This window comes from Megalopta genalis, chromosome 11 (genome assembly GCF_051020955.1).
Source record: "Megalopta genalis isolate 19385.01 chromosome 11, iyMegGena1_principal, whole genome shotgun sequence".
Classification (NCBI taxonomy): Eukaryota; Metazoa; Arthropoda; class Insecta; order Hymenoptera; family Halictidae; genus Megalopta; species Megalopta genalis.
This window is the reverse complement of record NC_135023.1, coordinates 10196155-10224113: the sequence shown is the minus strand read 5'-3', so window position 1 is coordinate 10224113 and position 27959 is coordinate 10196155. Positions and strand designations below refer to the sequence as shown.

Sequence of the window (27959 nt, the reverse complement as noted above, 5' to 3'; positions counted from 1 at the left end):
TGTGTCAGGAGACGTATGCATTTATATATAAATCATTTATTAGTATCATAATTATACAATATATAATAGTGTCAAAATTTCTATGTACACTCGATTATCAAAATCCATCCAGTCGGCGTGTGTAAAAATGTTCAATGTCCAGGTACTGTGAGCCATGGTCAGATGTCTAGCGTCATTCGGGGAATCATCAAGCCTTGGTTACTCTAAAAAAAAAAAATGAAGAAAACGTGAAGTTTCTCGTGAAATTCCATATTTCAGAATTGTTATTTTTTTGCCGGTAGAATCATTCTTAAGAGACGGAGAGTGTCGGGGGCGGCCCGCGTTCTTTTATACCTCGGTTCCCCGAAGCGGTTTCGTTTCTGTGACGCGAGACGAGCATCGGTGCCGCGAAAAGGGGCTGGAGCTCGCGGAAAACAAGTACCATTCGTCGAAGTCGCTCTCTCGTTACCGATAAACGCAACACCGTCGGCAAATTGCGCGCGCGATCCCGGATCGAGGGAAATCGCAGCGGGACCGTTTTCGCGGATCCGTTTTCTCTATTTATACCGGCGATATATGGGCCGTCGTTGCACTGGTATGCGCGATGCATCCCTATGGACGTCGTATACTTGACACACATTTTAAAAATACTCCCTGGGACAAATTAAATTCCGTTTGGCCATCGCGGTGGCGCGCAGCCCCTCATCGATTCGATCGGATGTGACGAATAATGCTCTATTCCGGCTGCACCCTGTGCAATAATCATGAACAACCGACTCCGAACGGGGCGCGAACGTTGCAACTTATTGCAGCGACGATCGCTCGTCCGCGTTCGAAGAATCAATTCCGGAGCCAATAAGATTCGAAGTTCCGAATTCGAGAGTTCCAAGACGCAAGACCAGGTTCCACTACTTCATTAACAATTGCATTCGCGTGCAATGGTCTCAGACGAGCACAAATGTTGCAACTTGTTGCAGCGACAATAGCTCGTCCGGGCTCTCGAAAACGAGTGCTCGGCGTTAACGCGTCGGATACAGAAATTCGGCGCGAGTCGCGAGAAAAACTCGCAGGCAGGACCGAAACGATTTCCGAAAAGGCGAGCTGCACCGTGACGGAATACGTAAACCGCCGGATGCAAATGCGGAGTGAATCGATAAAGGAGTCGGAGTCGAGCTGGCCGACGGAAATGTAGTCGCGTGCAAGGGGTAATTGTTATGAAACGAGAGTCGCAGGTGCGACGTGTGACGGTCGTGCGAAAGAAACGTGCGATTATCACGTTACACGCGGGTGTACGGCTACGTGCTCGAAATACAGCACGGTTGGAGGATCATTAATTTATCCGGCGTCGCGATCCGAAGACCCGAGCAGCGAAAAACAATTTCGTTGGCCGGCTACCAAGGAATCGCGGGAGAAGAGCACACTCGATACGGCGTACCTATTAGCGGCTAGAATTCCGCGGATTCGCGTTTGTCGCCGTTTGGCTCCGTCGATCGTCGTTCGTTGAACCTCGTTTCCCAGGCGCGCGCGGCGACGGATCGTCTAATTATCGTCGGACGGGGGTTAGGGGGGAAGAGAAGATGATAATGTTGGCCGAGGAGTGCGAGACGAGGGTAGAGGCGCCGAAGAAGACCGGCGAGAAGGAAAGAGAGAGAAAGAGAGACAGAGAGAGAGAGAGAGAGAGGGAGGGAGAATTACGCGGGTGTTTGATCGTCGACGGCGTCCCGCACCCTTTTCCGATCTACGTCTGCGCGTCACGGGCACGGTCTATAAAAGCGGCGCAGGGCGTCGCGACGGCTCCAGACGCGACACACGCGCACCGCTGAAAATGTGACATCGAGCGGTCGGCTTCGGTTTCTCGTAATCATCGTCGACGCTGACGTTCACACACGATTTCCGCGCGAGACCCGTGCAACGCCGGTTTACCGTGGCCGTTGTTGTTGTTATTGTTGTTGTTATTATTATTATTATTGTTTGTTGAGAACGTAGTTCGCCGTGGTACACTGTGCGGGATATCCACGAGAACGACACAGGCGCCGAGAGTCGCCCGTGCTCCAGTGAAAATGTAATTGAATTGCTGCATCGGGACGAACAATCGATCGGCCAAGCGACAGCCGGAAAAAGTATCGTCGATCGAATCGACGACAAGTGAACCGGTGACGATCATTGTCTACAATCTGCCTCGCCGTTTCAAGGATTTTATAGTCGTGGTGAGTTTCTGAGTCATCGCCGTGTCCCGAAAAGACAAGGGGTATCGAATTTTTACGAGCGGACCCGCGCGGACCTCGCGCTCACATTTTCTAGACGATCCCGAAGAAAAATGGACACGGCGGCTGGTCGGATTTATTGATCGCGGGCGACGGGATCGCCGATCGGTACACATGTCGGGTTGTCGGGAAGACAACGTGACGTGCTATGAAATTATCCGTGATGATGCGAGACGATAAAACCGAACGAGTTCGATGCGGTCTAGTCTGACACGAGCCAGGCCCTCTGGTATCGAACCTACGCCTGTCTCTCTTCCTCGCTCTCTCATCTCTCCCCCCCTCTCTCTCTCTCCCTCCCTCTCTCTCTCTTCTTCGTCTCTACATTTTCTAAGGCCGCAATCTATCCGCGTATCTATTTATCCATCTATCCCGGGGCTATTGGTGTCCCACCCCCGCGGTCCGACATTCGGAATAACTCGTTAAACGCGAAGACGGCACGCGCGAAATATTACTTCGCTAATCTCTAGCGAGCGTTAAAATAACCTCGGTAAACAGAACCGCTAAATATATCCGCGACGAAAACTTGTCCGAGAGCGAACCGGTGGGAACTGGTGCGCGGGACGCAGCAAAAGAAAAAAAATAATCGAGAGATCGGGCACGCGAGTCGGGGCGCGTGAATACGCTCGGGACACGCGCGCGGAATCGACTGCGAAAACGTGATCGGGAGAAAGTGCCTGACACGTTCTTGTGCGCGAGCCGATCGTCCTTCCGGCCGAGCTCGTACGCCAAATGAATGGACGTTGTAAAAGGCTTCGCATCGATCCCTTATTTTTAGTCGATGGTAATCGACAGAGGCTCCGAAATAGAAACGAAATTGGTTTAAGCGTGCGGTGCCGCAGCGAAATCCTTGCTATTGATCTAGCCAGCTCGAAAGGTCCTGGGTTCACCCGGCCAACCCTCCGGCATCCTACCCCCACCAGAGGGATCCTCCTGTCTCGTCCTTGCGTACACGGCCCGACAACCGAATTTCCTTTGATTCACGACTCGGACCGTCCGCAGGAAAACAATGTTCGATCCGCCGCGACCGTTTTGCCGCATCGCGGGATCGGGTCGACCCGGTATCGTTCCATTTCGAAACTATTAGGTCGAGTTCTAAGTTCGTGCCGTTTGCTGTTCCCATTTTTTTTAAATGCTGTGGATAATTGTAAGACGATCGAGATTTCAGAAATCTCGTCAGTTGGACGTCCAAAACGTGCTCGATCTTCGGGACAATAATTATCTTTACGAAATCAATCGAACACATCGCAAAAAGCATAAACATTCGTGGCACGAACTTACGATTCGACCTAATCAATTTAGCCGCGAATAGAATCAGCAGGAACGATTTTTAACAACGCCGACAATTTCCAAAAATTTTACAAAGTCAAAGCAGTTTAATTAATCGAACCGAAACTACAATGTTTAAATTTATCATAGCGGATTGGAACATTGGAACTCTTTCGCTTCCGAAATATCCTAGTCTAATTCAGTTTCTTCGAATATATTTCAACGAGAATGAATTTTCAAAATTGGTCAGAAATTAGTGTCACCCACACGTGACCGACGCGGCGCTCAACGTGTTAAGCCGATCCGGGAGCATGGAATCGTGGAACTTATTTCATTGAGAAACTAAAATTAATCTCGTCGCGAGTAGAATGAGCCCGGCGAAACGATCGTTAGATCGATCCAGGTGCATAGAAATTATGCAACGACTAAATTATGCGAATCAACCGAAGCTCCTTCGAACCGGTTACAAATAAATTCTCAGACTGTAAACAGAAATGGACAATTTGGTCCCTTGAACTTTGCGGTTCCATTTTTGTGCACAATTTAAATGTCAATTAGCGAGAATTTACTGCAATTGATTTCGAATTCGATCGGAGCCGAACCGAAGAACCGGGACGTGAATAATCTCGCGAGATCGGATAATTGATCGTGCGAAATCGAGCATCCCTCGATCGGCGGATGATCCGCGAACGTTCTCGCGGATTAAATAAAGCTTTACGAAATCCACAAGCGAGTAATCGCGGAGTAACCCGCGCCGCGATGACGTCCGTTTCTGCGAACGTGCTCGAAAGGGTGGGCCGAACTCGCGAGGCAAAGAAACGGCGCGAGATAAGTAACGAGCGGTGTTCTGGCCTCTGATTACAGATGAAACTGCACGAGAAGAAAGAGTCCGCGATCCACCGAGTGCAGGAGGTGCCTCTGGAGGACGTGGACCTGTCGAAGGAGTACGACGTGGAGAAGACCCTCGGCGAGGGTAGCTTCGCGAAGGTGTTGCTCGCGACCCATCGGCCGACGCGCACCCGGATCGTCTTAAAAGCCGTCCACCAGGAGCTCACCACGGAAAAGGACTTCTACCGGGAGTTCCACTATTCGTACCACTTGAGCCCGCACCCAAACATTCTGTGTTCGTACGCGGTCGCGTTCAAAGCCGAAAAGTGCTTCGTGTTCGCGCAGGAATACGCTCCGCACGGTGATCTCGCGGGCAACGTGCGAGCCGGCGGCCTCAGCGAGGAGGCTTGCAAGAGGATCGCCGGGCAGCTCGCGTCCGCGTTGGAATTCATCCATTCGAAGCAGCTGGCCCACAGGGACATCAAGCTAGAAAATGTTCTGGTGTTCGCGTCGGACATGTCGAAGATCAAGCTGTGCGACTTCGGGTGCACCAGGCGCGAAGGGACCCTGGTGAACAAGATCCGGTGCACCTGGCTGTCGTTCCAGCCACCGGAGATCTACGAGATGGTGAAGAACGAGAGGTACGCCTGCAAGAGGAGCGCCGACTGCTGGCAGTTCGGGATCGTGTTGTTCGTCTGCCTGACCGGCAACCCGCCCTGGCAGAGCGCCGATCTGATCCAGGACCAGGAGTACTCGGCGTTCCAGAGGTGGCTCAAGCGGCGCACCACGAAGATCCCGCCCACGTTCCGCAGGTTCACGCCGAGGCTGCTCAGGTACTTCAGGCGGGCGTTCGAGCACAAGCCGGAGAAGAGGCCGCACGTCACCGAGATCAACAAGTACCTGAAGGACTCGTGGTGCGTGAACAAGATCAGCCACAGCGCGACCTCGACCTCGGTCGACGCCAGCGAGACGATCGCCCGCAAGGCCGACAGCCTGCTCTACCTCGACACGATCCTCGACGACCAGAAGAACGTCGACGAGAACAAGAACAAGCTGAGGAAGCTGCTGAACAGCTACGGCCTCGAGACCACCATCGACCAGAAGGTCGTCACCAAGAGGATCTGGGAGTGGGTGATGCAGTGCGACTCGAACGTCGGGGAGCCGCCCTTGATCGGCAGCCTCGGCTCGGAGGGCATGTGAGAGATGGCCAGAGCCGCAAGCGAACCCTGTCTCAGAAGCGTGTCGCGCGAACGGAAGTACAGCCTGGACGGCTTCGGGGTCGCCGTCGACGACCACGACCTGCCCAGCTCGTCCCTGCTCCCGGCCGACGAGCCGACCTACCGCACCACGTGAACGCGCACAATCCCGCGATCGAACATTCATTCCCCGGGAGGCGACTCGACCTCCTTTGACCCAGCGCCTTCGTACTCCTGGCATCGTCGTCGAGCACGCGAAAAAACGATCGACGACGACCCCCCGACCCCACATTCGTTCTTCTTACACACCCGGTTCCGTTCTCCTACGCCCCTTCGCTGTTCCCGCAGCGACGGGATCGATCCAAGGCCGAATCGTCTCGAATCGCCCGAATCGTTCCTTCGACGCGTTCGATGTCGGCTGTCTTCTGAACGAGAAGAGAACCACGGGCCGACATCATTGTTCGCGGTGTCTACTTCGTTGCACTTTGCACCCGATTCGGTGCACTGCCATCCACGGATTCGGTCGTTCGATTTAGAGAGCCACGTTTCGGCCGCGCCGTAGATCAGGACATTCCTTGTACTTTTGTTACGATTATCAACGGCAAGGTGCGAATCCACGGGGAGATCGATCCCGACGATCCCGTCCCAAAATCCGCCCTTTCCTTTTTCGCCTTTTCTACACCCGATATGATGACTCTACGAGCGGACCAATGATCGATGATCGCGCACCACCGATTTTCGTACGCTTCCTACGACCTTCTCGCGACTCTACACCCTTTCGTTCTTCTTTCCGCGAAACGAATGTGATAAAATATAAAAAAAAAGAAACACACGCGCGCGCATGTACACCCACATGTACACATATACACAGTCAGAGAGAGAGAGAGAGAGAGAGAGAGAGAGACACATACACACACACAGGACACGATGGACTAAAATAAAAAAAAGTAATCGTTAAGACTGGCGGCGAACACGAAAATGTAAACTGCGATCGGTGTAATCGGTGTGTCGAAATATAGAGACAATAATGACTGCGGATTTCCTAGTAATTTATTACGTTTACGGTTAATCGTGATTAGTACAGAACGATGTATTGTATAGCTAGCTGTGTATGTTACACGTGACATACCTCGCCCGGGGCCTTGCGCGCGAATCGAGGATCGTGGACCGAGGACACGATCATGGCACGGAGACGGTTTTAACCCTCGCAGTACCGGCGGTCTGGCGTTCACGCGCAGACCCGCGCCCGGGTCCGAAAGGACCCGTCTTACCTTCTATGTATACAAACATCTCGAACTAAAATTTTGTTGTTGTTATCATCGTTGTTAATTATTACACTATTATTATTATTATTGCCGTTATCATTACGAGAAAACCCTGACGCGGTACGGCGAGGGTTAAAGGTTGAATCGGGACGGCGATTCGAGAGGCTCGCGAGATCTCTCGAGTCTCGGCGGTGATTCGAATATAGCGAACGCGTCGGAAGAGATTAACGAGCGGTATTTAATGTTATCGAACGATCATAGAGTACGCATACGCCTAGCGCGCATATATTCTTCTAGCGATTTATTAGTAGGACGACCGGTAGAGCTAATTTATATTACGAAACGGCGCGGCCCGTCGCCGCGGTTGCGCTCGCGCGCGCGCGCCATTATTTCTCTCTCCCTAAGCGTCTTTTCGGCGAGTTTTGCAATCTGTTAACCGGGAATTTTCTCCCACTTTCTCTTCTTACTCGATCGTCCCGAAAACTCGCGAACTCAATTAACCCCCGCACCGTTCCCAACAGTATTAGTTGAACAGCGCCGCGGATCGTTATCGTTTACCTCGAACCTGTTATGACCGGACAATCACTCGAGCCTCGACAGCCTCGTTGCGAAACGAACGGAAAACGTTCGGCTAATTTTTATCGTCGGGAAACGGGAACGTGACCTGCCCCGGCAGCACGCGTTCCGACGGGATTCGACGGAAGAGCGGCGGCGCTCGATATTCCGGAACAGAGAAGGATGAGAATGAAACGGAGCCGGCGATCGAGGTAAACCGAACTGTACCGTCGCATTTATTCCTTCGTTTCGTATTCGATTCCGTAGACGAAAGTCGTCCCCGTTCGGTCGCCTGCGCAAGGATTGAGGATTGAGTGAGAGAGAATCTTTTTGTTAGAACAGAGGATCGAACGAACGCGTCGATACGAGACGATCACGCGGAACTTTCTTTCTCGAGAAACGCGAATAATATGTAACCTCCGCTAACACTGTCGTCTTAAGAATGGACAAGCGAATAAATTTGTTAAAATTGGTACATTGAAATAGAGAAACGAAACGCTACCATGTCTCTAAACCTTTATTTTCGCACGCTCTTGAAAATCATCCCACGCATTTTCCCACGTCGAGATACGCGAACGGTATCCGATCCGTGTGCACACGTGCATCGGGGTGATCGGATGAAAGAGAGACAGCCGGGACCAAAGGACAGAAAAGTGACGGACAACCCCCTCCGAAAGTATCGAGACACCTGTTCGTCTAGTATAAATTGCGATGCGCCGTTCAGTTTTAGCAATGTTCGCAAGTCTGCGATATGGCATCGTATTGTCGACACTACGTTTTAAATTGTGTTTGTTACTAGTGCGATTAGTTTACCCATTTATTGCATTTTGTACATTGAAATCGAATGCATTTCTTATACCCTTCGCATCGATTTCTAATACGTTTTCCTAATACGCGGATAAAAATAATTCTATTCTATTCTATTCTAATAAAATTCTAAGTAATAGAGTATCAACAATAATAGAACAATAATAGAATAATAGGGAAAAAACTAATAAAATGGATGCCGAAATTAGTCCGAGAGATAATTAAAAAACGCGGCGGGTATATCGACGAAAAGAACATTTTTATCGCAACGTGAAATATATTTATAAACTTGTCACAGTTTGATACAATGAACTTCGAAATAAATTGAAAAAAAAGTATAACAACTCCGTATCGGATTTTCATATTTATCTAACACTCTGCAAGTGCCCCGCTACTTTCGGAGGGGGGTGTATCGATGTATTACACCTCGGTTAATAAGCAGATCGTCGGATCCGTTTGCGATTCGCAAGGTTCGCAAGATTCGCGACAGTTTGCAAGATTTGCGACAATTCGCGGACCGAGGCGCACCTGAATTGAGGTTCGCCTTCTTCCTCGAGGCGAGGAAGAGACCAGGGAGACCAGAAACGCGCGCGAAAACGCCGCGAAGCAAAGACGACGGGACCACGTCGGGCCTCCTGAACGCGCGCAACAATGTTTTCTATATAAACATTATCGAAATAAACGTTGCTACTACATGGAATCCGCCAGTGGTTTTCGCCCGTTTCCACCACGTCCTCTGTGTATTTTACTTATTCCTTTCCCGCTGCGCCGATCCACGCGCTTCGCGTGAGAAGCATCGTCGTCGTCGTCGTCCCGCGGCGGTGATGTATCGAGGCTACCGGGAATCACCGTGGAGAAATTGGAAAACCGTCGTCGGTCGACCTACTTGCGAACGATACTCGAGCGAAATAACTGTTCGACCAACCGGGAACGCTCCCGTTTCTTTTCAACCGGCGCTGCGCGACGTTTTATCCGCGGATCTCGAACGTGGAAAAGCGCAGCCGAGCTCGTCGTCCACGGACACTCGACCCCTGACCTTCTTCTTTCGCGCTCGATATCGCGATCGTGCCCGACCTGCCCTTAACCTACGAGGGAGAGAACCGCCGCCCGCCGGCACCGCTGACGTCTAGGCTCGCGAGCCACCCTCGAAACGTTATATTTGGCCCGGAGTGAGATTGCTTTAGCTACCAGAAGGAACGGAGCCGGAGGAGACGCAGAAACGAGCCGCTTATTCGCCGTCAGAGAACCCTGGACTTCTTTCTCTCTCTTTCCCCTGTTCCCTCTCTCTCTCCTCTCTCTGTCTGTCCCCGACAAGAGATATCGATTCGAATCGTTCGATGCTACTTCCCTCGTCAACCTTCCGGGCTGGTTCAGACACGTCCAGCAATTTAATCGAGCGACGAATAGTTTAACAAATTATTCTATATGGACTAACATTTTAGCCGAGTTATTTATGTAATTAATTTTGAACCGTTTACCCATTTGGTGAAAGCAAAAATAGTTTGTCCCGGTGACAAACAATGGGTACATTCGAACAATAGATTCTTCCCAGCCGCATTTAGTGAAACAATTTTGTTGGAGTTTTTTTGGTCGACTAGACTCCCACCGCTAATCGCTGCTAATTAATGTAACAAATCCGGGCGAATTCGTTTAGTCGAGTTCCAGTTAGCTCAAATTCCAAAGCTCGGCTGTTCTCTGAACACCTTTCAACCAGTTAGCTGTGTTCGACGAGTATACTCGTCGCGCGTAAAAAGCAGCGACCATTGGCTATTTAAATCGAAATTTTAGTGAAAATAACATATTCTCAAATTTCAAGATTTTTAGAATACTTCGAGGCCAATCCCACACGAAGGTGTTTACACTGTTGTAGAAATAAAATTAGAGAAGAATCACTCTACAGCAGCAATTTGAATCTTTTAACTTTTATATTTATATTTTGTATTTCTCCTGCGTTTTTCGTTTATTATGTATGTAGTATATAAATATAAAAATATAAAATAATAGTATAAAACTGTAAAATATAAATATAAAAGTTAAAAAATTCAAATTGCTGCTGTACAGTGATTCTTCTCTAATTTTATTCAATATTCACTGAATAGTGTTAATGTACACTGAATCAGTAAATATTAGTAATAGAATTGTCAATTTCATAAAATAATACCCTCTTTTTGATCCAATATTTTAACAGCGTCGCTTACTCTGTGTTTGACGAGTATACTCGTCATCGCTTGATTCTCGCGACACACATAAGTATCAATTTTTGCGCGTTCTAAAATAAAAACTAGCTACGTACTCGCGACTCGAATAAATTACTGAACTACTCCGAACCAGCCTAAATGCTAATCGACCGCGTTGACGAACCTTCCTTGGAACTCGACGAACAGCTCGTCTGATTTCCCGCTAGCAACAAAGTAAACTAACCACGACACGCAATAGAATGACTTCACTTCGTCGTAAGGAAGCGAACGGATAACCAGAAAGAAGCTATTCGAGATTCGTGTACAAGACAATGATGAACCGCCCGAAATTATTCAGTGCTAGTCCACGCGCGTTCCGCGAGCGGATCGCGTTGAGAAAGCGTTGCCGACGATTGTGTTTCCTTCGGCGAAACGGCGGCGATCGCATTTAGGGAACACGGGCGGTCGAAGGAAATTTCCGGACGGCGGGGATTTATCGCGCGAAAAAGAAACGGTTCGCGGAATCGGCCGAAAGGGAATCCTTTTTCCCAAATAGCGATCGGACGGGGCTACTCATCGACGAATAGGTTGCACCGAGTCAACGGTGGCCGAACGTCAAACAGCTGTAACGAACAGCCTCGGCTTTTATCGTATCTGGATACAATGCGTATTTCGGGATCGCGTGGTACTATTTCCACGCTTCGGCCGGCTATTCTTGGCGCACGCTTCGACACGCTGCGCGGAAACCGTTGCCAGTGGCCGCGGCTGCGAAAGGTGCGCGTTTCTCTCGTTCCGATTTCTTTCGTCTTCTTTTTCGGCAATTACGACATCGGCTCTTCGGACATCGAACAACGATCGATCATTTCGTGCAGAATCGATGGACGGTATTGGGTCGAGTCATAAATAACTTCCGGTTTTTTAACGCTAGATTTACGGGGCACGAAAAACAGCTGTTTTATATTAGCTTGGAAAAGTAACGATAAGACATTTAGCCTGGATTTTTAACAAGTGTTATCGTAACATTTGCCGTAATTAACATATAGATTGAATAAATAAATAAATAAATGAATAATAGCTCATAAATGCATTTTCATGACATGAATAATCGCAAATTGAGAAACTAGTGACCCGTCATTCTGACGGGTTCCACAAATCTAGTGTTATTCAGACATTTATTTTGTTTATTTATGTTTTTTTTTGTTTATTTACTTTTTCGTTTTATTTATTTTGAACCCTTTATCTACTTAGTGAAAGCTTTTGCTTTTGAAAGCTTTTAAAAGTTTTTACTCGTTCGTTCCGGTGAGTCACAGAGGGTAGATACGAACAATAGATTGTTCCCGGCCGCGTCGAAAGTTATTTATGACTCGACCTAATGCAATGGTGTGTTTCTTGCAAAATCGCTCGATCGATTTTCCCGAATCGCGAATTTTTAACAGCAGCGTTAAAAGTAACTGGTCCCTGTTGCCTCGTACAAACAACAGCATCGAATTCATTCGGATCTTTCTCTAATTTTTATAAATTTATCCAACGATTTCCGGTGGAGAGACGCGTCCTTAGAATTTCAATAATCGTATAATAAGAATCGTCGAATCGGCATCGCTGTTCGACCTCCCCTCCCCCCCCCCGATGGCACGGTTGGCGTTAATTAAATAATCCGGGTCTTACTTTATTTCGGATTCGCTGACGTCAACCGTCGGCGAATATAAATATTGGTCTGGTTCCCCGAAATCCCACCGTAAAAAATTGATCCCGGCGTATAATGTTCCTTTAATAATAATCGTTCCGCCACTTCGCGGCGTTTACAGCCCGTAAAAATCTGCCATAAAGTTCATCGGCACGTAACACGATTAACATTCTATTTTTCGTCCGCCGTGTCGACTTGGGTCGTCGTCGTCGGGCCGAGGGGGCAGGAGGGAAGAAATGAAATTCCCCCTGCAATTTTCAGTCCCTTCAACTTGTCTACGAAAATACGGAACGCCTCGCCGTCAATTCGCGAGCGCCACGGTCTAATAATAATTGTCCGTAGAGCGCGCGCGGAGCAGAAAATACATTCTTGAATGGCGCGTTCGAACTGTGATAACGGTCGTCGTGCCGCGGCGAAATATTAATAGAAAGCCGGCTCTATGTTCGCCGTGTTTCGCTGTACCGTGTAAAATAAGAAAATTCGATATCGATTCGGGGAACCGGTTCACCGATTGTCTCCAGATGCCGGGAAAATTCGCCGGCCTCCCCGTCATCCGCTTTTTATAATTCGTACGCGCACGATTTTTGACGGCCGTCCAGCAAATTTGTTGCCGCTATGTTTACCTTTCCCGTTACGCGACGCGTAACGATTTTCCTCGTTTTCCAAGCAAAACGCGCTGGCATTATCGCGGAGACACGAGACCGTCCGCTTTAAGACGCCGCCGCGCCGGTACAAAGAACCCGGTGACGCCGTTTGAAAATTCTCTTTAGAACGATTATACGCGGATCATCGCGTGCTCGGAACATTCTCATTGTTTCTGTTTTCTATTTTTATTACGGCGCGCTCGTGTTCCCGACGACTTCGATCGAGCGCGCAGAGTTTACAAGAGACGCAAAAAAGGATCCCGCCACGAGGAAAAAGGAATTTCCGCGACGATGGAGTTTTGCTGAACGGCTAAAGGGCTTGCCGGAGAGACCGTGAATTTGCCGCGGAAAGGGGCGAGGGGAAAACTTTGTCCAGCGACTTGGGGGATCATCATCGATCCCTCGGTCCAACGGCCCGACGTCTATTTTCATACGGGCTATCCTATTTATATACACGTACAATGTTCCACTTCTATCGGCCGATGAGAACACCGGCTAACCATGCACCGTTGCGTTGCATCGGATGCATCGGCGCGACGATATTTTAATATCGTCGGACGCGCGGTTCCCCCCAATGCATATTGCAATACGCCTGGCCCGGCCCGGCTCGGCTCGGCTCGAGCGGTTTCCACCCGATCGCCGTTTATATCGTTAACAGCTGCCGACGATTCCACGAGAATCCTATCGGCGTGCTCCACGTTCGGCAGCTCGCGCAGCACCGAATCGATCGTCGGAGACATTCAATTCGTGCGGGAACTCCTGTCCATGGGGTTATTCAGAAAACACGGTCGAAAAGTGCCGAACAGCGTGATAATTTGTCTTAATTCATTGCGAAGAGAACCAAGCGGCGCGATAGCGCTCGTCAAGATTGACGAACGAAACAAAAAGAGAAAAAATGGGAAAAAGAAGCAGCTATGCGATGTACGTGCGTCACTAAAGTTTGATCGTCGCTTGATTCTCGCGATATATGTAAACGCGAGCTCTAAAAAGGAGGCGCGCGCCACAGCAAACTGGTTAATTTGCTGGGCACTTTTTTTACGCGGTAAACTATAACGTTACTTGCACGGTTAAATTACAACACTATCCACGCGGTAAAATGCAACACTTATTTACGCGATATTAATTAATAGGCGATAGCGAATTTACGCAACCAACGAACCTTTGCGAGACTCAAAGCTATGTTAGCCAAAAAATTAGAAAATGAAACGCTCGGCGAGCAATCAAATTTCGACAAAATATCACGAAATATTCTTCCAGCGAATAATAATTTATGAAATCTTAGTGAAAGCAGTTGTTCGGTATTGAAAGTCGAAACGAATCAGGAAATTCCCTACTATAAATTAATTGAATTACCTTACAACACCATATCTATTCTACAAACAATAGCAACTATCCCTAGCATGCAGTTCCTCCGAAAATCGGATACTTCCTTTAGAATTTAATATTTTATTTTATTACGACCCACAAATGGTTATAAGAAGTCGAGCCATCGTCTAATCCTCATAAATTCCTTTCGTTTGCATGTTTATTACCTGCTACGGTCCCGAGGGTGCGAGTGCTATACCTTTCTATGCTATTATTTAACCCAATCAATTAAGACGACTGTTCCCGTTACTTTCACCGAAAAATGTACAATCCACGAATCCGCTTGTTTTATTTTCAGTTCAAGCCCACATCGAAGTTACTATCGAGCAAACGGCAGTACATTCGGGCAGTAGAAAAATACACAACTCACCATCTCTATCTAGCCTTTACACTCGGAACACTCAGTTACGCACAGTTTTATTCATTTATCTGTTTTATCAAGTTAAATTATATGTATTAATTATATATAATATAACATAATATGATATTATATGTTCTATTATATTACAATATTATATATTATATTATATTACAATACTATATATTATATTATATTACAATATAATATCAAAATATAATATCACAATATTATATATTATATATAATTAAATATTGTCAACAACACAACGATAAAAACAAGCCGTGAGGCACAAATAATAATCGCATCACTTCCCAAATTATCCATTTTTGCTTACAAGCTGAGCGATAATCGAAGAGAATTTACTGTGCAGGGTGTCCAAAAAAATGTCTCGCAATCCGAAAAAGGGGGTAACCTGGGGTCATTTGAAGTAACTTTTTCCTTAACGAAAACGCAACCCGCGGCTTTGTTTACGAGTTATTAACGAAAAGCACCGATCGATAAGGGGCGAGCTCAGCTAACATTTTTTGGTCACCCCCTATACAAAGTGCAATAGTGTCACTCGTTCCAATTATTACCCCTATCACTCGAAAGAATCGCAGGGAACCGCGTGAACGTGTTCGATGCATAATCACGCGGAGAAACAGAAGCGTTGCTTCATATAACAGGAAAGATCGAATTTATTTAAGCTTTTCTATGATATTTAATGCTATTTTATGATAGCGAACGCTTGGCTTTGAAAAAACTTATTATTCAATCGCATTCTGCGAAAGAATCTTCATAATTTCAGACGAGATAATACATGCTAACAGGTGTTAATAAAACTCTTTCAGTCGAAAGATTTCAGTCCAAATCGTGAAATCTGATCGTGCTTGCAACGCGATAGAAATTGCAAGCAAACGATACAAACACTTTTCACCGAAACGTTTAAAATTTAAGGAAAACATTTCACTCACCGAGTTACAGCTTACGATATGACTTCGCCTATATTGATGCCACAGTATTGGAGCTCGGTCCACAGATTCTGAAACTCTTTTACGAATGGCTTCACAAAGGCCACCTGATTGGTAATCATTATATTGTCGTAATTCCCGAAAAATGCAGACATCGTCCAGTTGGTGCTGCCAGTTATTAGGATGCGCTCGTCGACGATCACGAACTTATGGTGCATTAGGGCATCGGTTTGCTGTATCCGTACTTCAATACCTGTGACATTTCCGGGTCGGGAACAGTGTTATTTTCAGTTATTTTCCGTGCGATAAAAAAAAAACGAACGTCATCGTACGTACCATTCCTGTGAAAGGGGATCGCTTGTCCGCGCGAGTTGTGCGCCATGCTCTTATCCATTATCACCCGCACATGGACACCGCGTCTCAGTGCATTTATGAAGGCATTCGACAACATGTCGACAGTCATTAGGTACATGCACATATATAAGCTGTCTTTGGCTGCGTTTATGTAATTTTCCAATTGCCTAAAAGGTTGCACACAAATGTAAATGTTCGTCGGTTTTTCGTAGAAAAACGACTATTTATAACCATTGAAACGAGCCCCACCCCCCTCCTATTCCCGAATGCGCTATTCGCCGCGTAATCAACGGCTGGTCCGGCGAACCGCGATGCTCGACTATCCTTTGAAAATCAAATTAATTTACTCGGACGAAATCTACGACGAACGAACGAGAATTTTTCCATCCTCCGTCAGCGCGCTGGATCGTTCGCGATTTTTTATTTCGCTCGGTGAAAGAAGCTATAATAATATATAATATTATACAATAATAATATATACAATAATTTCGCACGTGAGCCATCGATCGCGTCGAATGAACGAGTTGATTCTTTTGAAATACTAAAGAAATGAATTGTTAATAATAGAAAATGTTCTTTTGGAAACAATTGATTCGGAAAAGGAGGTGGTTGGATTTCTCGTTTCGCTCGATCCCTATTGAATACAAGTGATAATTATCCCTTATATTCCACCAATCCCTTATCGCCCCCCTTAAATTATCCCTTATACTTATTATCCTGAAGGGAAAGTTCGGATGTACTTGAATAATGATATTTATCTCTGCTTCGACTAAATACGGGTCGTAAAGTTAGCTATAAAGTTATATTTACCGTACATATTCAACCGGGCATGCTTTCTCCGGACAACGATAATTACGGGTATGAATTCGGCATTGACTGCATCGTTGTGAAAAGAACATTATCTGAGTACAGTCTTCTTCTTCTACTTCTTCTTCTTCTCCTTCATCTTCGTCTTCTTCTTCTTGGCTCACCTCTTCCTCATTCTCTTCTTCCTCGTATTCTTCTTCTTCATCTTGGTTCACCTCTTCCTCATTCTCTTCTTCCTCTTGGTTCACCTCTTCCTCGTTTTCTCGTTTTTGTTCTTGTTTTTTTTTTTCTTGGTTCACCTCTTCCTCATTTTCTTCTTCCAAAATCGCCCGTTGTCTTAGATAATAGTGGCATAGTCTTATCAATTGCCAAATAAATTCTGAGCCGATTATGATCCCACCGACTATAAAAACCGATCTCATTTCTATATAGATCTCCTGCAAGGAAAACAAATTCGTGAAGCAGTGTGAGACACTATTTTAAATAGTAAATTTTGTAGGGTGCACAGCGAGTATACCCGATACTAAAATTCCGCGATTACAAAATCTCTCGGACCGATTACGCTAAGCGACGGAATTGATTGGTACAGCTGTACGTCTAATGAAAGATGAACAGCTGTTTAATTTTTAAGAATAAACCGAAGCACTATAAAACACTCGATTCGATTGTCTAAGGTTGAAAGACTATCCGAGTACAGTAATGTCTCCCTTATTGACGCTGAGATCGCGCACGAAAATTGACAATTTCGGAGGAGGAGATGCGATTATTCGAGCTTCACGGTTCGTTTTTGTAGTAACAAATTGTCAACGATCATAGGAACATAGAAACTGCAAGGCTCGAATAATCGTGTCTCCTCTTCCCAAGGTGTCCATTTCTGTGCACAATCTGAGCGTCAGTAAAGGAGACATTACTGTTGCAGTGAGCTAGGGTCTACCGAAGTTGAAGAGTTGAATGTAGCGGTAGACTAGCGTGAGCTGGAGTCTACTGAAGTTAATTAAAGCAGAATGAGTGCGATTCAGAACTTGGTTGAAACGGACAACGCGTAACTGTTGAAACAAAGTCGCGGACTAGAGATTGAGCGAGAATGACAGAGTTTAACTTACCATTGATATAAGGATGAGACACAACAGAAGAAAAGAAACAACACAAGAGCTTGTACTAGACGTACAAGATGCAGAACTAGCGAAACACAGCACCAGCGAGAACACAGTACCAACGAGAACACAGTACCAACGAGAACACAGTACCAACGAGAACACAGTACCAACGAGAACACAGTACCAACGAGAACACAGTACCAACGAGAACACAGAGTACTAACGAGACACGGAACTAGCAAGACACAAGACTAGACAAGACTGATAGGCCTGACTGACTAAACACAAATGATGAAAATGAATCGGTTTCGAGTTTTTATACCATTTCATGGACAGAAGTAACGCGATGGAAGGGGATGCGAAAGGGGATGAAACACGTAGTGCAGCAGGTAGCAAGAAACCCCGAACGGGCGACCGAACCGGTGCATAATGGCGACCCTATTATAGAAAATGCTGCTGATTAGGCGTGCATTATTCGAAAATGCAGAAATGACTTTATTGCCGAATTTTATTTAGACGGTTCGTAAAATTATAAACTTAGAAACTACGATGGAGAAGGCTATGGCCCTACGAAATTGAAAGCCTAATGAGAGTGTATCAATTAAAAGTACAGAAATGACTTTGTTGCCGGATTTTATTTAGACGGCTCGCACAATTATAAACTTAGAAAGAACAATGAAGAAGGCTATGGTTGTACGAAATTGAAAGCCTAATGAGAGTGCATTAATTAAAAATACGGAAATGACTTTGTTGCCGAATTTTATTTAGACGGCTCGCAAAATTATAAACTTTGAAACAACGATGAAGAAGGCTATGGCCCTACGAAATTGAAAGCCTAATGAGAGTGCATTAATTAAAAGTACAGAGATGACTTTGTTGCCGGATTTTATTTAGACAGCTCGCAAAATTATAAACTTTGAAACAACGATGAAGAAGGCTATGGCCCTACGAAATTGAAAGCCTAATGAGAGTGCATTAATTAAAAGTACAGAGATGACTTTGTTGCCGGATTTTATTTAGACAGCTCGCAAAATTATAAACTTTGAAACAACGATGAAGAAGGCTATGGCCCTACGAAATTGAAAGCCTAATGAGAGTGCATTAATTAAAAGTACAGAGATGACTTTGTTGCCGAATTTTATTTAGACGGCTCACAAAATTATAAACTTTGAAACAACGATGAAGAAGGCTATGGCCCTACGAAATTGAAAGCCTAATGAGCGTGCATTAATTGAAAGCACAGAAATGACTTTGTTGCCGAATTTTATTTAGACGGCTCGCAAAATTATAAACTTAGAAAGAACAATGAAGAAGGCTATGGTTGTACGAAATTGAAAGCCTAATGAGCGTGCATTAATTGAAAGCACAGAAATGACTTTGTTGCCGAATTTTATTTAGACGGCTCGCAAAATTATAAACTTTGAAACAACGATGAAGAAGGCTATGGCCCTACAAAATTGAAAGCCTAATGAGAGTGCATTAATTAAAAGTACAGAGATGACTTTGTTGCCGGATTTTATTTAGACAGCTCGCAAAATTATAAACTTTGAAACAACGATGAAGAAGGCTATGGCCCTACGAAATTGAAAGCCTAATGAGAGTGCATTAATTAAAAGTACAGAGATGACTTTGTTGCCGGATTTTATTTAGACAGCTCGCAAAATTATAAACTTTGAAACAACGATGAAGAAGGCTATGGCCCTACGAAATTGAAAGCCTAATGAGAGTGCATTAATTAAAAGTACAGAGATGACTTTGTTGCCGAATTTTATTTAGACGGCTCACAAAATTATAAACTTTGAAACAACGATGAAGAAGGCTATGGCCCTACGAAATTGAAAGCCTAATGAGCGTGCATTAATTGAAAGCACAGAAATGACTTTGTTGCCGAATTTTATTTAGACGGCTCGCAAAATTATAAACTTAGAAAGAACAATGAAGAAGGCTATGGTTGTACGAAATTGAAAGCCTAATGAGCGTGCATTAATTGAAAGCACAGAAATGACTTTGTTGCCGAATTTTATTTAGACGGCTCGCAAAATTATAAACTTTGAAACAACGATGAAGAAGGCTATGGCCCTACGAAATTGAAAGCCTAATGAGAGTGCATTAATTAAAAGTACAGAGATGACTTTGTTGCCGGATTTTATTTAGACAGCTCGCAAAATTATAAACTTTGAAACAACGATGAAGAAGGCTATGGCCCTACGAAATTGAAAGCCTAATGAGAGTGCATTAATTAAAAGTACAGAGATGACTTTGTTGCCGAATTTTATTTAGACGGCTCACAAAATTATAAACTTTGAAACAACGATGAAGAAGGCTATGGCCCTACGAAATTGAAAGCCTAATGAGCGTGCATTAATTGAAAGCACAGAAATGACTTTGTTGCCGAATTTTATTTAGACGGCTCGCAAAATTATAAACTTAGAAAGAACAATGAAGAAGGCTATGGTTGTACGAAATTGAAAGCCTAATGAGCGTGCATTAATTGAAAGCACAGAAATGACTTTGTTGCCGAATTTTATTTAGACGGCTCGCAAAATTATAAACTTTGAAACAACGATGAAGAAGGCTATGGCCCTACGAAATTGAAAGCCTAATGAGAGTGCATTAATTAAAAGTACAGAGATGACTTTGTTGCCGGATTTTATTTAGACAGCTCGCAAAATTATAAACTTAGAAACAACGATGAAGAAGGCTATGGTCCTACGAAATTGAAAGCCTAATGAGAGTGCATTAATTAAAAGTACAGAAATGACTTTGTTGCCGGATTTTATTTAGACGGCTCGCAAAATTATAAACTTAGAAACTACGATGAAGAAGGCTATGGTCCTACGAAATTGAAAGCCTAATGAGAGTGCATTAATTAAAAATACGGAAATGACTTTGTTGCCGAATTTTATTTAGACGGCCCGCAAAATTATAAACTTTGAAACAACGATGAAGAAGGCTATGGCCCTACGAAATTGAAAGCCTAATGAGAGTGCATTAATTAAAAGTACAGAGATGACTTTGTTGCCGAATTTTATTTAGACGGCTCACAAAATTATAAACTTTGAAACAACGATGAAGAAGGCTATGGCCCTACGAAATTGAAAGCCTAATGAGCGTGCATTAATTGAAAGCACAGAAATGACTTTGTTGCCGAATTTTATTTAGACGGCTCGCAAAATTATAAACTTTGAAACAACGATGAAGATGGCTATGGCCCTACGAAATTGAAAGCCTAATGAGAGTGCATTAATTAAAAGTACAGAGATGACTTTGTTGCTGGATTTTATTTAGACAGCTCGCAAAATTATAAACTTAGAAACAACGATGAAGTAGGCTATGGCTCTACGAAATTGAAAGCCTAACGATCATGCATTAATCGCAGGTACAGAAATGACTTTATTGCAGGAAAGAATTCGGCTCGCAAAATCATAAACTTAGAAACAACAATGAAGAAGGCTATGATCGTACGAAATTGAAAGCCTAACGAGCATGCATTAATCGAAGGTACAGAAATTACTTTATTGCCGGATTTTATTTAGACGGCTCGCAATATCATAAACCTAGAAAGAACAATGAAGAAGGCTATGGTTGTACGAAATTGAAAGCCTAATGAGCGTGCATTAATTGAAAGTACAGAAATGACTTTGTTGCCGAATTTTATTTAGACGGCTCGCAAAATTATAAACTTAGAAAGAACAATGAAGAAGGCTATGGTTGTACGAAATTGAAAGCCTAATGAGAGTGCATTAATTAAAAATACGGAAATGACTTTGTTGCCGAATTTTATTTAGACGGCTCGCAAAATTATAAACTTAGAAACAACGATGAAGAAGGCTATGGTCCTACGAAATTGAAAGCCTAATGAGAGTGCATTAATTAAAAGTACAGAAATGACTTTGTTGCCGAATTTTATTTAGACGGCTCGCAAAATTATAAACTTAGAAACTACGATGAAGAAGGCTATGGTCCTACGAAATTGAAAGCCTAATGAGCGTGCATTAATTAAAAATACGGAAATGACTTTGTTGCCGAATTTTATTTAGACGGCTCGCAAAATTATAAGCTTTGAAACAACGATGAAGAAGGCTATGGCCCTACGAAATTGAAAGCCTAATGAGCGTGCATTAATTGAAAGCACAGAAATGACTTTGTTGCCGAATTTTATTTAGACGGCTCGCAAAATTATAAACTTTGAAACAACGATGAAGATGGCTATGGCCCTACGAAATTGAAAGCCTAATGAGAGTGCATTAATTAAAAGTACAGAGATGACTTTGTTGCTGGATTTTATTTAGACAGCTCGCAAAATTATAAACTTAGAAACAACGATGAAGTAGGCTATGGCTCTACGAAATTGAAAGCCTAACGATCATGCATTAATCGCAGGTACAGAAATGACTTTATTGCAGGAAAGAATTCGGCTCGCAAAATCATAAACTTAGAAACAACAATGAAGAAGGCTATGATCGTACGAAATTGAAAGCCTAACGAGCATGCATTAATCGAAGGTACAGAAATTACTTTATTGCCGGATTTTATTTAGACGGTTCGCAATATCATAAACCTAGAAACTACAATGAAGAAGGCTATGGTCGTACGAAATTGAAAGCCTAACGAGCATGCATTAATCGAAGGTACAGAAATTACTTTATTGCCGGATTTTATTTAGACGGCTCGCAATATCATAAACCTAGAAAGAACAATGAAGAAGGCTATGGTTGTACGAAATTGAAAGCCTAATGAGCGTGCATTAATTGAAAGTACAGAAATGACTTTGTTGCCGAATTTTATTTAGACGGCTCGCAAAATTATAAACTTAGAAAGAACAATGAAGAAGGCTATGGTTGTACGAAATTGAAAGCCTAATGAGAGTGCATTAATTAAAAATACGGAAATGACTTTGTTGCCGAATTTTATTTAGACGGCTCGCAAAATTATAAACTTTGAAACAACGATGAAGAAGGCTATGGCGCTACGAAATTGAAAGCCTAATGAGAGTGCATTAATTAAAAGTACAGAGATGACTTTGTTGCTGGATTTTATTTAGACAGCTCGCAAAATTATAAACTTAGAAACAACGATGAAGTAGGCTATGGTCCTACGAAATTGAAAGCCTAATGAGAGTGCATTAATTAAAAATACGGAAATGACTTTGTTGCCGAATTTTATTTAGACGGCTCGCAAAATTATAAACTTAGAAACAACGATGAAGAAGGCTATGGTCCTACGAAATTGAAAGCCTAATGAGAGTGCATTAATTGAAAGTACAGAAATGACTTTGTTGCCGAATTTTATTTAGACGGCTCGCAAAATTATAAACTTAGAAACTACGATGAAGAAGGCTATGGTCCTACGAAATTGAAAGCCTAATGAGAGTGCATTAATTAAAAATACGGAAATGACTTTGTTGCCGAATTTTATTTAGACGGCTCGCAAAATTATAAGCTTTGAAACAACGATGAAGAAGGCTATGGCCCTACGAAATTGAAAGCCTAATGAGAGTGCATTAATTAAAAGTACAGAGATGACTTTGTTGCCGAATTTTATTTAGACGGCTCACAAAATTATAAACTTTGAAACAACGATGAAGAAGGCTATGGCTCTACGAAATTGAAAGCCTAATGAGCGTGCATTAATTGAAAGCACAGAAATGACTTTGTTGCCGAATTTTATTTAGACGGCTCGCAAAATTATAAACTTAGAAAGAACAATGAAGAAGGCTATGGTTGTACGAAATTGAAAGCCTAATGAGCGTGCATTAATTAAAAGTACAGAGATGACTTTGTTGCTGGATTTTATTTAGACGGCTCACAAAATTATAAACTTAGAAACAACGATGAAGAAGGCTATGGTCCTACGAAATTGAAAGCCTAATGAGAGTGCAATTAATTAAAAGTACGGAAATGACTTTGTTGCCGGATTTTATTTAGACGGCTCGCAAAATTATAAACTTAGAAACTACGATGAAGAAGGCTATGGTCCTACGAAATTGAAAGCCTAATGAGAGTGCATTAATTAAAAATACGGAAATGACTTTGCTGCCGAATTTTATTTAGACGGCTCACAAAATTATAAACTTAGAAAGAACAATGAAGAAGGCTATGGTTGTACGAAATTGAAAGCCTAATGAGCGTGCATTAATTGAAAGCACAGAAATGACATTGTTGCCGAATTTTATTTAGACGGCTCGCAAAATTATAAACTTTGAAACAACGATGAAGAAGGCTATGGCCCTACGAAATTGAAAGCCTAATGAGAGTGCATTAATTAAAAGTACAGAGATGACTTTGTTGCCGGATTTTATTTAGACGGCTCGCAAAATTATAAACTTAGAAACTACGATGAAGAAGGCTATGGCCCTACGAAATTGAAAGCCTAATGAGCGTGCATTAATCAAAAGTACGGAAATGACTTTGTTGCCGAATTTTATTTAGACGGCTCGCAAAATTATAAACTTAGAAACTACGATGAAGAAGGCTATGGCCCTACGAAATTGAAAGCCTAATGAGAGTGCATTAATTAAAAGTACAGAGATGACTTTGTTGCTGGATTTTATTTAGACGGCTCGCAAAATTATAAACTTTGAAACAACGATGAAGAAGGCTATGGCCCTACGAAATTGAAAGCCTAATGAGCGTGCATTAATTGAAAGCACAGAAATGACTTTGTTGCCGAATTTTATTTAGACGGCTCGCAAAATTATAAACTTAGAAAGAACAATGAAGAAGGCTATGGTTGTACGAAATTGAAAGCCTAATGAGCGTGCATTAATTAAAAGTACAGAGATGACTTTGTTGCTGGATTTTATTTAGACAGCTCGCAAAATTATAAACTTAGAAACAACGATGAAGTAGGCTATGGCTCTACGAAATTGAAAGCATAATGAGTGTGCATTAATCGCAGCTACAGAAATGACTTTATTGCAGGAAAGAATTCGGCTCGCAAAATCATAAACTTAGAAACTACAATGAAGAAGGCTATGATCGTACGAAATTGAAAGCCTAACGACCATGCATTAATCGAAGGTACAGAAATTACTTTATTGCCGGATTTTATTTAGAGGGTTCGCAATATCATAAACCTAGAAACTACAATGAAGAAGGCTATGGTCGTACGAAATTGAAAGCCTAACGAGCATGCATTAATCGCAGGTACAGAAATGACTTTATTGCAGGAAAGAATACGGTTCGAAAAGCTCATAAACTTAGAAACCGTAATGAAGAAGGCTATGGCTCTACGAAATTGAAAACGTAGTGTACGTGACCTTTTGTCAATTGCAAATCGTTCTTTGGAGGACTGTAATTTGTCTCGCTGAGCCGATGATTCCCCGTAAATAAAATGTTTTTGAGGGATTAAAGAAAAAGGTAAATCGTTCAGGAGGAAGTTAAACGGACGCAGCTCAAAAATTCCGTTGAAGGACAGAACAAATTTCGTCACGTTATAAGGAGACTTGTAATAAAAAAAGTATATTAGAACGAATCAATTTTTAAAATGCTTAATATTATACATAGCCAATCGAATGGAATGTTCGTTTTATATTTCATTACTGTTTCAACGTGGCTTTGCTTTGTCTATGTTAAATACTTTCTTTTTCGCTAAATTTCGTTTATCTTCGGATACATTTTTAGAAAATGATTTAATCAGTTAGCTGTGTTTAACGAGTATACTCGTTATGGAGAAGTGGCAGTATTTTGTGACCACTGGCTATTTATATTGTAATTTTAGTGAAAAGAAAAACATACTCTCAAATTTTAAGATGTTTAGAATATTTTGTGGCCAGGCCAGAATAAAATAAACAAATAAAAAATGTGAATAATTATACGAATAATTCACGATATTGGTGTTCGACGTGCAAAGTGCCATTATGAATCGTTCCCTGCTTTGATGAATACTACTCTACAATAGCAATTTGAATTTTTAACTTTTATATATATTATATGTTATTATTATATATTATTATATATATTATATATTATTATTATATATTAATATATATATATTATATACATTATATATTATTATTATATATTTTATATATTATTATGTATATAGTATATGTCACACAATGTTAAATGATTAAGTAAATATTAGTAATAAAATTGTTAATTTTATAAAATGAAACCGTCTTTTCGATCCAATATTTTAACAGCGTCACAGCTAACTGGTTAATTAATAATCAACCAGCACTACGATAGACTGTAATGAACGTTAAATATTAATTTCTATTTTTTACTGAACTTCTGCGACCGCCATTATGTTATTATTATTCGTCCACTAAATATTATTGAAACCTCATTATATATTGTATATACAGGGTGCCCCAGGTTTTAATGTTCAAACTTTGTTAGTATATTCTATGGCAGAAGGTAAGAAAAAAATGTTATGTAAACATAGGTCATATAGAGCTTTATTAAAAAATTCAGGATAGGATTAATAATGCGTTCAATGAAATGAAAGAGAATAGTGACAAAATTCGCACGGTCATAAATTCAATCTTCGATCGATGTCAATCATGTATTGTCAACAACGGTAGACATTTCGGAATGTATTAACAATCACAGCATGCACAAACAAACGACATGTGCTGATCTATTCACGCCAATGCTCGCAGTAACAGCAAGTTGATTACTATTCCTATTCTGAATTTTTGTTATAACTTATTAATAAAGCTCTACACGACCTATATTTACATAAAATTTTTCTCTTACTTACCTATACAGGACACCCTGTATATGTTTAACAAATTATTTAACCCTGGAAACATTAATAAAAAGCCGGGCATGCATGCTTTCGAGGAATTACTGCCATCTTGTCCGGCATTCGTCGAATAAAATGTAATGTGCAAGGAAAATATAACCTATTATCGATTTTCCAGCGGTTTGATTATCTTGAATAAATTGTTAAATGAATTGCATAGATCATTACCTACGGTTGTGCCTCTTTCCTTAGGTAGAAAAACTGGAACTTTCCCACGCTAATGGAATAACACAGCACTGTGTTGACAATAACAATTTTACCGCTGTTTTCTATTACCACGCGGTCTGCAGCTGTTACCAAATCCAGCCATCTCAGTAATATTAAAACACTAGACCAACGCCCTAGTGGTATTTCACGCCGTTAAATTGGCATTATAAAAATTCGATAGTATTAAAGCGGTGGCGCCACCCGTGGCGAAGCGTGCAAACTGGTAGCTAATTGTTAACTTTTAAAAAAGACTCGTGGCACCACCCGCGACAAAACGCTGAAGCTGGTCACCAATTACCAAAGTATAGTTCTCAAAAATTGTTTATAACTCTGTGATTGTAGAGAAATACTAATAAAAAAAGTATACATTCGTACTCTCACACTCATACTAGTTCGCATATTGTCCCAATTCGGGATCCTTCGCTCGAACAGCCAGAGTCTTACATTCGATTCCGCCAGGAAATCTTTTCTCGCATTTGTTCTTTTGGTCTTGTTTTACGTCATCGATCTTCAAAAATATTTTTTCCCAGCTTCTCCTATCTCCTTCTTTAGTTTGCTTCTAGAATGCATCCTTGGTGAGTTGTATAGAGAGCAGGAGAATATCACGTGAATCAACGTATCTTTTTTCCCGTTCGGAATCGCGTTGATCTGTATTGTCAACGCTCTTCCTAAATTTGGACTCTTACAAAAAATTGTAATTAGACCACGCTCTGTTAAAGATGTTAATTACTTCTCCGTTTTCAACTTTAATACTCGTAATACGTACGTCAAGAAGCGGGTGCGAAGATCGTGCGACGAAGATTGAAAGAGAGCGCGGTGGCGCCATCTGCGGTGGCGGGTTTGTGAACTAACTTTCCCTATCTCTACCATGTGTAAGACAAGGACGGAGATAGTGTGCGACAAGGAGACTAGATGTCGCGGTTGTGCCACCAACTTTTTCGACGGACTTCGAATTCCCTGGTAAGTGGTAGGAACACATGATATAGATGGAGGTATCCGACAAGGACAAACTTATGCGTTTTACGGAGCGAGAGAAGGACGCACTGTGTGACTCTCTCTCGACGTAACAAATCGAGGGAAGATTCGTTAATAACTCAATTCCCAGGAATAATTTATAAACATTTGCGATTGCAACATATAGAATGGACCTTCAGCTACTTTCACGTATAGTTTTTGATCAGATTTTATGCGTTATTAGAGAGTTATTAATTAATTTTGACAAGCAGTATCCCCGCGTAACCTCAAAAAATTAAACATGGTTCTACAAATAATTAATTTCCTGACTTTGCAGACATCATTTGTGATTATTTATAATCGAAGAATGTAGAATGGACCTCTGGCAACATACCAGTTACAAATTTAATCACATTTGGTTAGTAATTAATATGCTATTAACAAT

At 42.7% G+C, this 27959-nt stretch overlaps 2 protein-coding genes across 3 annotated transcripts; one reads left to right on the top strand and one right to left on the bottom strand.

Moving 5' to 3' along the window:
• Positions 1-20: 20 nt before the first annotated feature.
• zuc (Mitochondrial cardiolipin hydrolase zuc) lies at positions 21-27333 on the bottom strand. 2 transcript variants are annotated; one of them, XM_076525046.1, is made up of 5 exons: positions 26522-27333; positions 16506-16939; positions 15678-15862; positions 15345-15594; positions 21-203 (listed from the first exon to the last, which is right to left on the bottom strand). In XM_076525046.1, exons 2-4 carry the CDS (start codon positions 16922-16924, stop codon positions 15356-15358), a joined length of 843 nt encoding a protein of 280 aa, XP_076381161.1. In that variant the 5' UTR covers positions 16925-16939; positions 26522-27333; the 3' UTR covers positions 21-203; positions 15345-15355. The 2 variants fall into 2 exon arrangements, with proteins under 2 accessions (XP_076381161.1, XP_076381160.1); XM_076525045.1 differs by lacking the exon at positions 26522-27333 and adding an exon at positions 17606-17724.
• On the top strand, positions 1695-7854 carry meng (serine/threonine-protein kinase meng-po). The gene is made up of 2 exons (XM_033480128.2): positions 1695-2186; positions 4374-7854. Exon 2 carries the CDS (start codon positions 4374-4376, stop codon positions 5535-5537), a length of 1164 nt encoding a protein of 387 aa, XP_033336019.1. The 5' UTR covers positions 1695-2186; the 3' UTR covers positions 5538-7854.
• Positions 27334-27959: the final 626 nt, after the last annotated feature.

What these genes read in the sequence shown, in the direction of transcription:
- meng (XM_033480128.2), top strand. Translation starts at nt 4,374, where the DNA reads ATGAAACTGCACGAGAAGAAAGAGTCCGCGATCCACCGAGTGCAGGAG.
- zuc (XM_076525045.1), bottom strand. An exon ending in TGCCCGGTTGAATATGTACG is followed by an intron (nt 15,863 to 16,505) that starts GTAAATATAACT and finishes GCAACCTTTTAG; the next exon opens with GCAATTGGAAAATTACATAA. An exon ending in GATCCCCTTTCACAGGAATG is followed by an intron (nt 15,595 to 15,677) that starts GTACGTACGATG and finishes GAAATGTCACAG; the next exon opens with GTATTGAAGTACGGATACAG.